Below are 16,083 nucleotides of genomic sequence, written 5' to 3' on the forward strand. Positions count from 1 at the left end.
TGCCTAATAAAAGCCAAACGTCTACATATTGGTGTAATTGTGTGTATCTTACGTGTTGTTGTATCCAGGGTGGTCGAGGTCATGACACACAGCAGCAGTCATGAGGATCAAAATGTCCACCTGAGTGAATTTCTCCTAAACAAACATTCACTTCATTACACTTTTTAATCTCACACCAAACTATGTCATTGAAATATATGAATGCTTTATACTGTATTAATGATTAAATGATCAAATTATATACAGTCTAAGTCTGTTTTGTAGCAATGCTTTACAATCAGACATTTTTTTCTTTGAAATATTGAAGCCTCCAGTTAACAGTCAACCGACTGCGGGGGGAAAAAATCACACACCTCTTCTCTTTGTTGTGTTTTTGTGTGTAAGCCCACTTTGCAATGTTGCCTTTCACTCAACTTTATATTGAATAAAGTTAACAAAATATTATTTTTTATTGTTGCGTTAATGAAGGCTAAACTGGGTGTGTATCTCAAATATAGAGTTCATCTACAAACCCCGTTTCCATATGAGTTGGGAAATTGTGTTGGATGTAAATATAAACGGAATACAATGATTTGCAAATCCTTTTCAACCCATATTGAATTGAATGCACTACAAAGACAAGATATTTGATGTTCAAACTCATAAAATTATTATTTTTTTGCAATTAGTAAATAACTTAGAATTTCATGGCTGCAAGATGTGCCAAAGTAGTTGGGAAAGGTGGCAATAAATACTGATAAAGTTGAGGAATGCTCATCAAACACTTATTTGGAACATCCCACAGGTGTGCAGGCTATTTGGGAACAGGTGGGTGCCATGATTGGGTATAAAAAAAGCTTCCCAAAAAATGTGCACCCCTTGCCCACAACTGCGTGAGCAAATAGTCAAACAGTTTAAGAACAACCTTTCTCAAAGTGCAATTGCAAGAAATTTAGGGATTTCAACATCCACGGTCCATAATATCATCAAAAGGTTCAGAGAATCTGGAGAAATCACTCCACATAAGTGGCATGGCCGGAAACCAACATTGAATGCCCGTGACCGTCGATCCCTCAGACGGGACTGTATCAAAAACCGACATCAATCTCTAAAGGATATCACCAAATGGACTCAGGAAGACTTCAGTAAGTGAAGTTTGTCGCGACATATATAAGTGCAAGTTAAAGCTCTACTATGCAAAGCAAAAGCCATTTATCAACAACATCCAGAAACGCCGCCGGCTACTCTGGGCCAGAGATCATCTAAGATGGACTGATGCAAAGTGGAAAAGTGTTTTGTGTTCTGATGTGTTCAAATTGTTTTTGGAAACTATGGACATTTGTGTCCTCGGGAATAAAGAGGAAAAGAACCATCCGGATTGTTATAGGCGCAAAGTTCAAAAGGCAGCATTTGTGATGGTGTAGGGGTGAATTAAGGCATGGGTAATTTATACATCTGCGAAAGCACCATTAATGCTGAAAGGTACATACAAGTTTTGGAGCAACATATATTGCCGTTATCATGGACGCCCCTACTTATTTCAACAAGACAATGCCACACCACGTGTTACAATAGCGTGGCTTCACAGTAAAAGAGTCCATGTACTACACTGGCCTACCTGTAGTCCAGACCTGTCTCCCACTGAAAATGTTGAAGCCTAAAATACGACAACAGAGACCCCGGACTGTTGAACAACTTAAGCTGTACATCAAGCAAGAATGGGAAAGAATTCCACCTGAAAAGCTTCAAAAATGTGTATACTCAGTTCCCAAATGTTTATTGAGTGTTGTTAAAAGAAAAGGTGATGTAACACAGTGGTGAACATGCCCTTTCCCAACTACTTTGGCATGTGTTGTAGCCATGAAATTCTAAGATAATTCTTATTTGCAAAAAAAAATAAAGTTTATGTGTTTGAACATCAAATATCTTGTCTTTGTAGTGCATTCAATTGAATATAGGTTGAAAAGGATTTGCAAATCATTGTATTCCGTTAATATTTACATCGAACACAATTTCCCAACTCCAATGGAAACGGGTTTTGTAACATATTCACTTGGGCAACTGTTGCTTTTTGATAAGAATTTAAGGAAACATGAAGTCATAAATATAAGGATGAAATCTCTACTAACAGCATTAAATGTCTTACCTGTAGGCTGCAGAGGCAGATCATACTGTACATCATCTGGGTGACGCAGAAGCAATGACGGAAATTGTGGAAGGGGTTATTCCTGTAGTTGTCGTGAATACAAAGCTATAAAGAAAACACATAGGTTTAAGGCATTTTCATATATTCTTTTCTTGAAGAAAAGTTGGGTTCAAAAGAGTAGGTTTGGCTCAGGTGGTGAATTAGCAACTAGAAAATTGCGGATTACATGTATAAACCAGTGGCTTAGACTACAAGGGAAGCTCAGCTTCCCCTAAAATGTAAAATTAAATAAATAAGTGACCAAATATATACTTTCGAGTTTACATTTCATTGACTAAAGATGCACAACAATAAATTCAACTTTTGTTCAGAATCAGCAACTTTGGCGATAGCTGAAGCAGCTTTTTTCTCAATCATTTTGGTCGTGTCGCAGTGCATTCAACAGTATCGAAATTGATATTTATTGCCACCTTTCCCAACTTCTTTGTCACGTGTTGCTGGTATCAAATTCTAAAGTCAATGATTATTTGCAAAAAAAAATGTTTATCAGTTTGAACATCAAATATGTTGTCTTTGTAGCATATTCAACTGAATATGGGTTGAAAATGATTTGCAAATCATTGTATTCCGTTTATATTTACATCTAACATAATATTTCCGTGATCGACCGGTTGGGTTCCAAAGATCGACCAGTCAATCGCGATCGACGGGTTGGCGACCTCTGCATTAAAGGGATATCAGTCTATGGAGAGTATTTAGGACTACTACTCGTTTTGGACTGATTATATTTCCATTTGTTTATTGATACTGCTTAAATGTTTCTTACCAGCCATCTCTTCAGTGTAATAGGGTTTATGTTGAAGTCTTTGACCAAACCCAGATCATGGTACATATGTTCCAGACAGCTCAACATCTGCAAGAGAGAAAATCATGGTTTCGTCATACAGTATAATGCAGTATTTTATGTACAATACTGTGTCATTGTGATATTGTCAATTTCCATGTAACGCTGGTAGTTACTACATATAAACCAGGTACAGATACATGTTGGTCAAACAAATAGTTTGTTATAAATGACCAAGACCTGTGCATAGATTGTCTTACTTCTTATCTAACCAAGTTATCAGTTAATATTTTCTGTTCTGTTGCCTGTGCACGCTGTGAACCAATATTTTTGTCACTTCATGATGTCTGCTGATTTACCTTATTAAGTTTTCAGGTACAGTTGCCCTATTTTTCAGTCAGTCCATATGTGTATATATATACACACATGTATATATACATACATTTATACATACGCCGTGGCGCAATGGGAGAGTGGCCGTGCGCAACCCGAGGGTTCCTGGTTCAATCCCCACCTAGTACCAACCTCGTCACGTCCGTTGTGTCCTGAGCAAGACACTTCATCCTTGCTCCTGATGGGTGCTGGTTAGCGCCTTGCATGGCAGCTCCCTCCATCAGTGTGTGAATGTGTGTGTGAATGGGTAAATGTGGAAGTAGTGTCAAAGCGCTTTGAGTACCTTGAAGGTAGAAAAGCGCTATACTAGTACAACCCATTTATTTATTTAGTTATTTATACACATATATGTATATATACATACATATGTTGGGTCAGGAAAAAACACAAGAGGCTATATCATCCCTACAAGCCTGTTTCGCAGGTTTCCCTGCTAACATATATTCCGCCCTACCCCGGTATTGAGCACTGTATAACGGATAAACCATAGAAACCTTGACTATATATATACATTCATACATATATATATATATATATGTATACATACATACATATATGTATACATACATATACACATACACACACATATATCTTGAAAGTTTTGTAATCAATCAGAATTATCAAGCAGCTAAAATGCGTCACGTCGAAGTGTGTGGAATGTTTTACCCATACAGCTTGGTAATGGACCTAAATGGGTAAAATGTTTAATTGTGTGTGGAGATTATGTTTTTTTTTCATAATCTCAACATAGTTCAGTAGGCGAGTTGTGTGGTTCTGTACAACATATATTAATTTTCTATGTTGTTTTTTAATTAATTAGACCATGGGTGGAAAAGGCTGTCTGAATGGTCCCTATGTGTTGCTTCTATGCGCTTTATGATGCTGATGTAATGCCCATGTTCAATGCCTAGCAAAACTAATATGTAGCACCACACTAGCAACAATCTAATGTTGTCAAATATTAACATAGGACCGTCTTGTAGGTCGAATTGTAAATGCTGGCGAGCCACGGGCTGTAGTTTGGGGAGCCCTGAGCTACGCAATCATTTTGCCACTTTTTGCGGTCACAATGTGTTCTTGTGACTCTTGTGACACTTCTTCTAAAGTTTTACGTATCATAGCAGCGACTATCTTTTTAAACGGGACGAGCATTAGTTTATCACCGGTGCCATCACCTGTTTTGGCCACATCCATCTTTTTCTTCACCTTCCTGATGCAGTACCACTTATTTCCCATTTGCTTCTGTGTGCGCTTCTCTCATCCCACACCCTTGCACACTTTATCCGACTCAACAATATAAAATTTTATAATATTATATTTTGGCGTGCCTTTACTTTAACAAGAAGCACCTCCAACTCCCTGCGGGTAAATTCCTTCATTTTCACAATCTTGTGCCTTATCTTTGTGTTTTCTGATTGTGGTGAGTGTGGGGTTTAAGGCTCATGGCGAATCTAAATCTAATTTGTCTATTTAAATGGGAGTGTGGACAGGGAGTGGCCAGCTGCATTCCAACATGTGCGCTCAATTCCATGTTTATTGGAATGTAAACAAATAAACGTGATTGAATTAATGCATACTTTTTGTCAGTACAACCTCACATGTATGATATGAACAGTTGTTTTTTTTTCATTTTGTCACAGTGTTCCAACACAATGGGCCAGAAAAACACCCCAAAACCTAAAACCTTGTTTTTTTTACATTGAAAATCTGCAACAGATTCTGTTCCTCCGCTCCCGTACAGCAGATATGGTTCCGCATTAATAAACACTTCGCTAATGAAGACTAAATGGTTTCATTTTTTGGGTCAGTGCCTCCAGGAATCCACCATGTAGCAGTTGCGCTAATTCACGCAAATTCAACCAATCCCGGCCCCGCAACTTTGTCCAATTCCTGCAACTTTGCCACACATTCAGGCTATTTAGTGTCATTTTCGCCAATGTAATTTGTATGTTTATAGTGTAGACAAAACAGTAACTGCATCGTGTAACAATATATCACCTCTTAGTTGCTCTAATGGCACAATTATCACCGCCTTGTCTTCTGTATAATGTGGTATATAAATATTTAGCGACATACTGGCGTCCTCACTTTCTATTCATATATACATCTCACTTTTTTTTATTTAGGGTAAGACAATTAAGAACATAATTTCATTTGCAATGCTGACCTAGTAAAGAGGCAGCATTTACATGACATTAAAGAGCTATAGATTCACAGTGCTCAAATCCTCTTAACATGCAGGTGAAAATGTGTTAAGACACAAATAAATGTTTATGATGGACACACACTTTTCAAGCTTCAACATATACAGGGAATGTGGGTGATAGATCAGACAGCAGACCATAAGGAAGTCTTTGATGGTGTTTCTGTCCATACTTATAATCAAATATTATTATTAGTTATATTTATTTACAACAGTATAGTAATTTGACAATGAGCTCTGAGTGTGTGTTTTTACTGCCCTCTCCGGTCTACTTTGATGTCTGTGATATAAGACAAGTAAAGAATAAATACAAAATTTGTTATAAATTTACTGCTGAAATGTTGTGATTTTTGATGTTAAAGTTTACAAAGACTATTTAAAAAATGATTAATTCATTAAATCTCAAATACATGCAATGTTAATGGGAAAAACGCCTCAAAACATCACAACTTTCTCAAAAAGTTTCTACAAATTCAAAAACCAGCAATAACATGAAGGGAATGTTGGGTTATGTTTGGTGGGATAAATTAAAAGCTTTGACTTTTTGCTTGTCTTTGATATTTTCCAAATTTAGGAGCATTTGGTTAAAATTGACTTTTGTTTTCCTATAGTTGTTTTTTATTGAGTATTTGGCTGAGGTTTTTCCAGTTACATGGATATATGACATGCATATACTGATACAAGTGTCGCGTAGCAATTACCATAGCAACACAGAAGCAACCGGTAATGGGGTCCAGCGGTTTTAAAGAGTTGAATATACAAAAATGTATTTAAATTAAACATATTTGAACAATCAATTTTTACTGTGTCACACTTGATGGATCATTGGTATTCTTACTTGAATAATTGTTCAATGATACAGAGAAAACAGTCTCACCTCATTGGGCTCCCACTGCCAAGCATCGAATGTAGGCAATCTAAGAGCTTCTACTGTCTCCTTAGACAAATGATACTACACACAGACACACACAGACAGGAGCAGAGAGCGGGGGACACAGGAAGAAGAGAAAAGGGAGTTTTGGGTCAGATAGGCTCAGCAAAGACGTCTTACCTCATTGGCCTCCCAGAGCCAGACGTCAAAGGCGGGTTTTTTGAGGGCATCAATGGTCTGTTGTGACAGCATGTACTGTAGACAACAGAGCTCCCAGTTAACCCTGTACACCTCTGCCTGGCTTGGGGGCACAGCTCTACAAAACACTCAATGATTTTGAGTGAGAAAGCCAATATTTGACTAGTCACATGATCCACCACAAAAAAGAATGTTTTTTCATTTGTGTCAAATCTTAGTTTCTCACAAAGTGAACGGCTCCCCTAAAGTTTCAGCAAAAATATTATTTTACTCTATCATCTCATGGCACATTCCTATATCATGCATTCTTGGATATAGCTTAAGTCAGTTTACACCTGAAAGACAGTACATATTTACTGTCCTTTAAAAATAAATCAACAGGAAGCCGTTATTTTGTAAATAGCTGGCAAAAAGTGAGTAGATCTCACAGAGTTCACACAGTGTAAATGTTTAGTGTGAGCAGTGAGTGAGCACTATCATTATCAAGTAGTTCCTTATTCCTTTTGGCATTAGAATCGAGTAGAGCAACACAGGTTGTTGCTTGAACTCTTTTTCATACTTGCTCACACAAAGTATCGGATTGATACCACAAATTGCAGGACCGTCCATTTCTATTCGGCACACCTGTGTTGCAAGTTATTGAACAATAATTAGTTATGTTGAGTAACTTTTAGTAGATAGTAAATCATTACTCCTATACAAGCTGTACACTGACCTTTATTATTTACAAACTCCGTTTCCATATGAGTTGGGGAATTGTGTTAGATGTCAATATAAATGGAATATAATGATTTGCAAATCATTTTCAACCCACATTCAGTTGAATATGTTACAAAGACAACATATTTGATGTTCAAACTGCTAAACTTTTTTGTTTTGCAAATAATCATTAACTTTAGAATTTGATGCCAGCAACACGTGACAAAGAAATTGGGAAAGGGGGCAATAAATAAAGAAAGTTGAGGAATGCTCATCAAACACTTATTTGGAACATCCCACAGGTATGCAGGCTAATTGGGAACAAGTGGGTGATATGATTGGGTATAGAAACAGCTTCCCAAAAATTGCTCAGTCTTTCACAAGAAAGGATGGGGCGAGGTACACCTCTTTGTCCACAACTATGTGAGCAAATAGTCAAAACAGTTTAAGAACAACGTTTCTCAAAGTGCAATTGCAAAAAAATTTGGGATTTCAACATCTACGGTCCATAATATCATCAAAAGTTTCAGAGAATCTGGAAAAATCACTCCACGTAAGCGGCATGGCCGGCAACCAACATTGAATGACCGTGACCTTCAATCTCTCAGACGGCACTGTATCAAAAACCGACGTCAATCTCTAAAGGATATCACCACATGAGCTCAGGAACGCTTCAGAAAACCACTGTCACTAAATACAGTTGGTCGCTACATCTGTAAGTGCAAGTTAAAGCTCTATTATGTAAAGCGAAAGCCATTTATCAAGAACATTCAGAAACGCCGTCGGTTTCATCTAAAATGGACTGATGCAAAGTGGAAAAGTGTTCTGTGGTCTGACGAGTCCACATTTCAAATTGTTTTGGAAACCTGTGGATATTGATGTCCTCGAGAATAAAGAGGAAAAGAACCATCCGGATTGTTATAGGCGCAAAGTTTAAAAGCCAGCATGTGTGATGGTATGGCTGTGCATTAGTGCCCAAGGCATGGGTAACTTACACATCTGCGAAGGCACCATTAATGCTGAAAGGTACATACAGGTTTTGGAGCAACATATACTGCCATTCAAGCAACGTTATCATGGACGCCCCTGCTTGTTTCAGCAAGACAATGCCACACCATGTCTTACAACAGCGTGGCTTCATAGTAAAAGAGTGCGGGTACTAGACTGGCCTGCCTGTAGTCCAGACCTGTCTCCCATTGAAAATGTTGAAGCCTAAAATACGACAATAGAGACCCCGGATTGTTGAACAACTTAAGCAGTACATCAAGCAAGAATAGGAAAGAATTCCGCCTGAAAAGCTTCAAAGATGTGTCTCCTCAGTTCCCAAACGTTTATTGAGTGTTGTTAAAAGAAAAGGTGATGTAACACAGTGGTGAACCTGCCCTTTCCCAACTTCTTGGGCATGTGTTGCAGCCATGAAATTCTAAGTTAATTATTATTTGCAAAAAAAATAAAAATTCATAGGTTTGAACATCAAATATGTTGTCTTTGTAGTGGATTCAATTGAATATGGGTTGAAAAGGATTTGCAAATCATTGTATTCAGTTTATATTGACATCTAACACAATTTCCCAACTCATATGGAAACGGGGTTTGTATATCTACGTTTTTTTGATAGTATTGTCCATTTAGAAGATATACTGCACTGTGTAATAATAAAGGCTGCTGAAAAATGTGAGGATTGTAATCACCTTTGTGAGAAACTGCATCTGTTATATTACCATGGCACTACCATGTAATATAACCATGATGGCAGTCATACTTACTGTGTAGTGTGACAATCACTACTGAATAAGAAAGTCATTGGCTTTATTTCTTTTTCCCCCCCCAATATGCTTTATTTGCCACAATTAATACAACCTCTTATTTGGAATGTTTTTTATACTCATTAATTTCATTATATAATTCTGACTGCATGACACGGAAGCAGGGAACCTGCTTCCGCAACAATAGAACAACAATAGAACAAAAAATAGAACATGAAACTGTAATTACCACATGGGCGAGAGTGATGCAATAACCCTAATTAGGAATGCTTTAAATAATAATTGTAGCATTTAGCATAATAACACATTTCCACAGCTGGCTTGGAGCTCAAAGTACAAGAAATATGACATATATGGTGTTTATGCTTAATCGTGCCCCTACTTTGTGGTAAGTAAAAATTTTTGGCCGCTTATTCTATAAGTTTAACCCCTTACAAAGATACAATATCAAATACAAAATTAATTAGTATTGGATTAGGTGTAGGGATGTAACGATAACAAAATGTCATAGTACGGTTATTTCGAACAAAATTATATTACGGTTATTATTATCTTTGATTAGTATTGTTGAATGTGCTCAAAAAGTATCCACACACATACTAAAATCCATCAACCATTTTTTAATAAATAAATAAACAGACACAATATACTTTACTTGGCAGAATAAATAAATATTGTTCTGGCTTCTGAATAATCACAAATACACATAAAAACTTTATTAAATCCTACAAAGAAACTTTAGTCTTTGTACGATCATTCCCATAGGTTCCGGTTGCTTTGCATAAAAGTCATGATTTTTCTAAAATGTGCTCCAAATGAGACAAACTTGCGTACATCACGCAGAATTGTCAATTGCTGGAACACATTCCTCTTTGGGATCTTACAATTTAGATACCATACTCTCTGAACTTCCAAAATCAGAAAAAAAAAATCGGCTTTTTAATAGAGCATGACAACACCCAAATTTTGGGTATTGGTCCAATACAGAGTAAATAGTCAGGAGCAGAATTGGTCACACCATTGCTGATACTTAAAATGTTGAAACTTATTTAACAACTGAATTTTTGATCACAATTATAAAACAGATAAAAACAAGGGATGGTGGTGTAACAAGATCAATTATTTTTTTATATTTTTCCTACTATTGGTTTTCATTTATATCCTTTAGGTTTTGCCCTTAACGTCATCCTGTGTCCAGTAATATATTTCCTGAGTTTTTAAACAATAAGAAAAATTACCATATTTTTGACAATAAAAGATAGATAGATCTCCGAGAGAAACATTACAAAAAATATCGATCAAACCACTGTAGTATCGACATCATGCTGATATTATACCTAGTATCATTATTGTAAAATATGTATCGATCCGCCTACCTTTATTTACATTTAAGAGCTCTACCTCACGATCAGTGGTTAGCATATTTTCTTATGGTGTGTAGTAGTGTAGCATGTTTAGCTATTGCTCGTCCTCCTATTATAATGATACATGTAGAACCCTCAGTTTATTTGCCGCAATGGAGGCGAGGATTGCTGACTTAAAAGCGGCTTTGCGCTAGAGGACATTAGTCACTAGCAAGGAAACTACATTGCCTTGAGGGTCCGGCCGTTTGCTTTTGGTTGTCAAATTTGCGGGACACAGCTAAAATGATATAAAAATAATATGAAAAGCTCTATTGATAGCCAAGTTGATATAATTTTCCTCGTATATTGTCTAAATAGCACAACCCTACTGTTAATCATTACATTCCTTGTCAACCAAGGTTGTCGACATAAAATGTGAGAGCCAAAAGAGCTATTTCTACAAAAAATGAGCAGTTTATGTTGATGTGTCGTAGTGTTGACTTTATCCTTATTGCTCAGCAGTGTGGTCCTGCAACATTACTGTCAAGATCTGTCAGAGAGCAGTATATCTGGCAGAAGTCACAATATATGTGCAAAGAATGGTTCGTCAAGTAGACATAAGCAGGTTCCACTGTACAATCAAACAACATAATTTCTACTGTATATACAGTATATGTCTTTAGTTCATGTTATTTTTGCCATGAACTCACTTGTATCGTTTTTAATAAAAACTGCCTCCAGCTTGACTTCTCTGTCAAACTGAAAAATGAATGAACAGAGAGTGAGCGGCAGCTTACCTTGGGATAGGAGGGTACATCCCTGCGAGGAGTTAGCTTCTTTATCTCTTCGAAGAAGTTACTAGAGAATCAACATAGAAAAATGTAGCTCAGTGAGAAAAATATATTAAGAATACTACAACAGTAATAAGAGATTCCATACATTTAAAATCAACATACTGTAGTTCCATTGTCCACACTAACTCCTTTGATATCCAAAAATTGACGCTAACATTTGGAGTATTTGTTAGGCCCTTTTTCACTACAGGAACTTTTAAAGGAACTTTCCCCATTTACCCAGGTAAAAAAATTTCCCCTGTGTTTCCACCAAAAACTACCCAGGTAGATTTAGTTCTTCAGTAACTTTCTGGAGTTCCTGCATGCTACAAACCCCGTTTCCATATGAGTTGGGAAATTGTGTTAGATGTAAATATAAACTGAATACAATGATTTGCAAATCCTTTTCAACCCATATTCAATTGAATGCACTACAAAGACAAGATATTTGACGTTCAAAACTCATTAACTTTATTTTATTTTGGAAATAATAATTAACTTAGAATTTCATGGCTGCAACACGTGCCGAAGTAGTTGGGAAAGGGCATGTTCACCGCTGTGTTACATCACCTTTTCTTTTAACAACACTCAATAAACGTTTGGGAACTGAGGAAACTATTTGTTGAAGCTTTGAAAGTGGAATTATTTCCCATTCTTGCTTGATGTACAGCTTAAGTTGTTCAAAAGTCCGGGGTCTTGTTGTCGTATTTTACGCTTCATAATGCGCCACACATTTTCGATGGGAGACATGTTTGGACTGCAGGCGGGACAGGTAAGTACCCGCACTCTTTTACTACGAAGCCACGCTGTTGTAACACGTAGCTTGGCAATGTTTTGATGAAATGAGCAGGGGCGTCCATGATTATGTTGCTTGGATGACAATATATGTTGCTCCAAAACCTGTATGGACCATTCAGCATTAATGGTGCCTTCACAGATGTGTAAGTTACCCATGCCTTGGGCACTAATGCACCCCATACCATCACAGATGCCGGCTTTTGATCTTTGCACCTATAACAATCCAGATGGTTATTTTCCTCTTTGTTCCGGAGGACACCACGTCCACAGTTTCCAAATATAGTTTGAAATGTGGACTCGTCAGACCACAGAACACTTTTCCACTTTGCATCAGTCCATCTTAGATGAGCTCGGACCCAGCGAAGTCGGCGGCGTTCCTTTGTGTTGTTGGTAAATGGCTTTCGCTTTGCATAGTAGAGTTTTAACTTGCACTTACAGATGTAGCGACCAACTGTAGTTACTGACAGTGGTTTTAGGAAGTGTTCCTGAGCCCATGTGGTGATATCCTTTACACACTGATGTTGGTTTTTGATGCAGTACCGCCTGAGGGATCAAAGGTCAGTAATATTATCATTTACGTGCAGTGATTTATCCAGATTCTCTGAACCTTTTGATGATTTTACGAACCGTAGATGGTAAAATCCCTAAATTCCTTGCAACATTTCTCATTGAGAAATGTTGTTCTAAAACTGTTGGGCAATTTGCTTACAAATTGGGGACCCTCGCCGCATCCTTGTTTGTGAATGACTTAACATTTTCATGGAAGCTGTTTTTAAACCCAATCATGGCACCCACCTGTTCCCAATTAGCCTGCACACCTGTGGGATGTTCCAAATACTTTATTAGTATTTATTGCCACCTTTCCCAACTTCTTTGTCACATGTTGCTGGCATCAAATTCAAAAGTTAATGATTATTTGCAAAAAAAAAATGTTTATCAGTTTCAACATCAAATATGTTGTCTTTGTAGCATATTCAACGGAATATGGGTTGAAAATGATTTGCAAATCATTGTATTCCGTTTATATTTACATCTAACACAATTTCGCAACTCATATGGAAACGGGGTTTGTAGTTAGGACTTTTAGAAGGTACGCGGAACCTATTCAAGGGCGGGCTTTGCTGTCGCACCTTCCTAAAACTAGTCCTAATAATGTATTGAAACACACAAATGCCATTACTAAGTATGCGAGGAAGACTTGTTCTGTATATACTGTTGTATACTGTTATTGTTATACTATTTGATCTTGCACTTGTACTGTATTAGACTACTGTACTTCTACTTGTACTGATACATCTACCATAGCTACTGTAACTTATTGTGCAACTCGTTGTCTTGTAATTAATATACAGCAGAGCTATTAAATTTTTTGTATTTTTTTGTATTTAGTGTATTAGATTTTGTAACTAGTGTTTGGATCCCACTGTACGCAATACCTGAAGAGCATGGAAAAAAGCATTTCACTGTGGTGTACTCTGCATGTGACGAATAAAACTTGAAACTTCATATTTTCCCTTTTAGATGAAGAATTAATCATAATCCTCACGAATGTTTTTTTAAAAAAAAGGGACGCAAAAAGCATCTTTTCGTATCTTTCTTGCCATCAACTGGTATAAGTCGACTGTCAAAGTTGACCAACTTCTCTGTTTATGTCCATAACCTTATACTATCCAGTTGAGACACATGATTTATTATACAAAATTAACTTTCACCAACTCAGAGGCAATGAAGCAGCATAAAGTTAGTTAGCGCTCTGCGATCACGGTGCAGTTAAAAATGGTTTGTCTGCAAAAGCGCTTTTTTTTTTTTTGTCCTGACCAGCCAAATCATATTGTTGATGTAGATGTACGTATGTATGTATATATGTATGTATGAATGTATGTATCTATGATCTATATGTGATTTGTTGTGTTTATGTGAGTATGTATGTGATAATGTGTATTTGAATGTACATTACATTTGTCTCCCAGTGTGTGAGGGAGCCAAAGTATGATGCTAGCCACCCAGAGAGCCCAATCCAAAACAGCAGGTGCGGTGCCCGGGGAACAAGGGACCACCGGTGCCACGGAGTCAGGCCGGGCAACAACAGGATCCCTAGGGCCAGCGGCAGGCCATAGACAGACGAGGACAAGGCAAGGGAGAAGCAAGGGAGAAGCAAGGGACAGTCAGCCCTCAAGCCAGCAAGAGACCACACTCCACGCGGGCAAAAAGACGGGACGCCTCACCCAGAGAGGCCCATAGACTCCCTGCAGCCGGACACATATACATACCTCCATACATACATACATACATACATACATACATACATACATACATACATATATATATATACATATACATATATATATATACATATATATATATATATATATATATATATATATATATATATATATATATTTATGTACAGATTGTAGCTGAGATAGGCGCCAGCGCCCCCCGCGATCCCAAAAGGGAATAAGCGGTAGAAAATGGATGGATGGATAGATATTATATATATGTATATATATGTGTGTATATATATATATATATATATATATATACATATATATATATATATACTGTATATATATGTGTGTGTATATATATATATATATACATATATATACTGTATATATATGTGTATACATATATACATATATACTGTATATATGTGTGTATATATATATATATATATATATATATACACACACACACACACACATTTACACACATACACACACACATATATAACCATAATAATTACAAACCCCAAAACCAATGAAGTCGGCACGTTGTGTAAATCGTAAACAAAAACTAAAATACAATGATTTGCAAATCCTTTTAAACCTATATTCAGTTGAAAAGACTGCAAAGACAAGATACTTAACGTTCGAACTGGAAAACTTTGATGCCCGCGATATGTTTAAAAAAAGATGGCACAAGAGGAAAAAAAGACTGAGAAAGTTGAGGAAGGCTCATCAAACATGTATTTGGAACATCCCACAGGTAAACAGGCTAATTGGGAACAGGTGGGTGAAATGCTCAGTCATTCACAAACAAGGATGAAGTGAGGGTCACCGCTTTGTGAACAAAGGCCTGAGCAAATTGTCGAACAGTTTAATAACAATATTTCTCAACAAGCTATTGCAAGGAATATAGAGATTTCACATTCCACGGTACGTAATATCATCAAAAGATTCTGAGAATCTCGAGAAATCACTGAACATAAGCGACCTTCGATCCCTCAGGCGGTACTGCATCAAAGACCGACACCAGTGTGTAAAGGATATCACCACATGGGCTCAGGAACACTTCAGAAAACCACTGTCAGTAACTACAGTTTGTCGCTATAAGTGCAAGTTAAAACTCTACTATGCAAAGCAAAAGCCATTTATCAACAACACCCAGAAACGCTGGGCCTGAGCTCTTCTAAAATGGACTGATGCAAAGTGGAAATGTGTTTTGTGGTCTGACGAGTCCACATTTCCAATTGTTTTTGGAAAACTGTGGACGTTGTTTCCTCCGGAACAAAGAAGAAAAGAATCACTCAGATTATTATAGGCGCAAAGTTCAAAAGCCATCATCTGTGATGGTATGGGGGTGTATGACTGCCCAAGACATGGGTAACTTACAAATCTGTGAAGGCACCATTAATGCTGAAAGGTACATACAGGTTTTGGAGCAACATATGTTGCCATCCAAGCAGGACGCCCCTGCTTATTTCAGCAAGACAATGCCAAGCTATGTGTTACAACAGCGTGGCTTCAATGTAAAAGAGTGCGGGTACTGGACTGGCCTGCCTGTAGTCCAGACCATGCCAGGGTTTATTGACAATAAAAAAAAAAAAAAAATGTGGTGATAAAAAAAATTAGACCAAATCACTGTAGTATCGACATTGTACGACTCTTGTACTTGGTATCGTTACAGTCGATGTTTGTATAGATCCATCTATGGTATTTGTTTACATTAAGGAGCGCCAGCTTGCTGTCAGCGGTTAGCTATTGTATTTTCCTACAGTGTGTTGTAAA

The 16,083-nt window shown here is 37.2% G+C and overlaps 1 protein-coding gene across 4 annotated transcripts in view; it reads right to left on the bottom strand.

The window, feature by feature from the left end:
• The window catches only part of pde9aa (phosphodiesterase 9aa), a 142,457-nt gene that overhangs the window by 38,671 nt on the left and 87,703 nt on the right, over nt 1–16,083 (bottom strand). For 2 of the 4 annotated variants that reach the window (XM_061919452.1, XM_061919454.1), the window contains 5 exons: nt 11,240–11,300; nt 6,617–6,691; nt 2,952–3,038; nt 2,126–2,230; nt 53–135 (listed from right to left, as the gene is read on the bottom strand). In XM_061919452.1, coding sequence (XP_061775436.1) covers nt 53–135; nt 2,126–2,230; nt 2,952–3,038; nt 6,617–6,691; nt 11,240–11,300 — 411 coding nt within the window. Of the gene's footprint in view, nt 1–52; nt 136–2,125; nt 2,231–2,951; nt 3,039–6,442; nt 6,518–6,616; nt 6,692–11,239; nt 11,301–16,083 lie in introns of all 4 variants that reach the window. The other 2 variants (XM_061919451.1, XM_061919453.1) reach the window with 2 other exon arrangements.

The sequence above is a fragment of the Nerophis ophidion genome, linkage group LG13, assembly GCF_033978795.1.
Source record: "Nerophis ophidion isolate RoL-2023_Sa linkage group LG13, RoL_Noph_v1.0, whole genome shotgun sequence".
Classification (NCBI taxonomy): domain Eukaryota; kingdom Metazoa; phylum Chordata; class Actinopteri; order Syngnathiformes; family Syngnathidae; genus Nerophis; species Nerophis ophidion.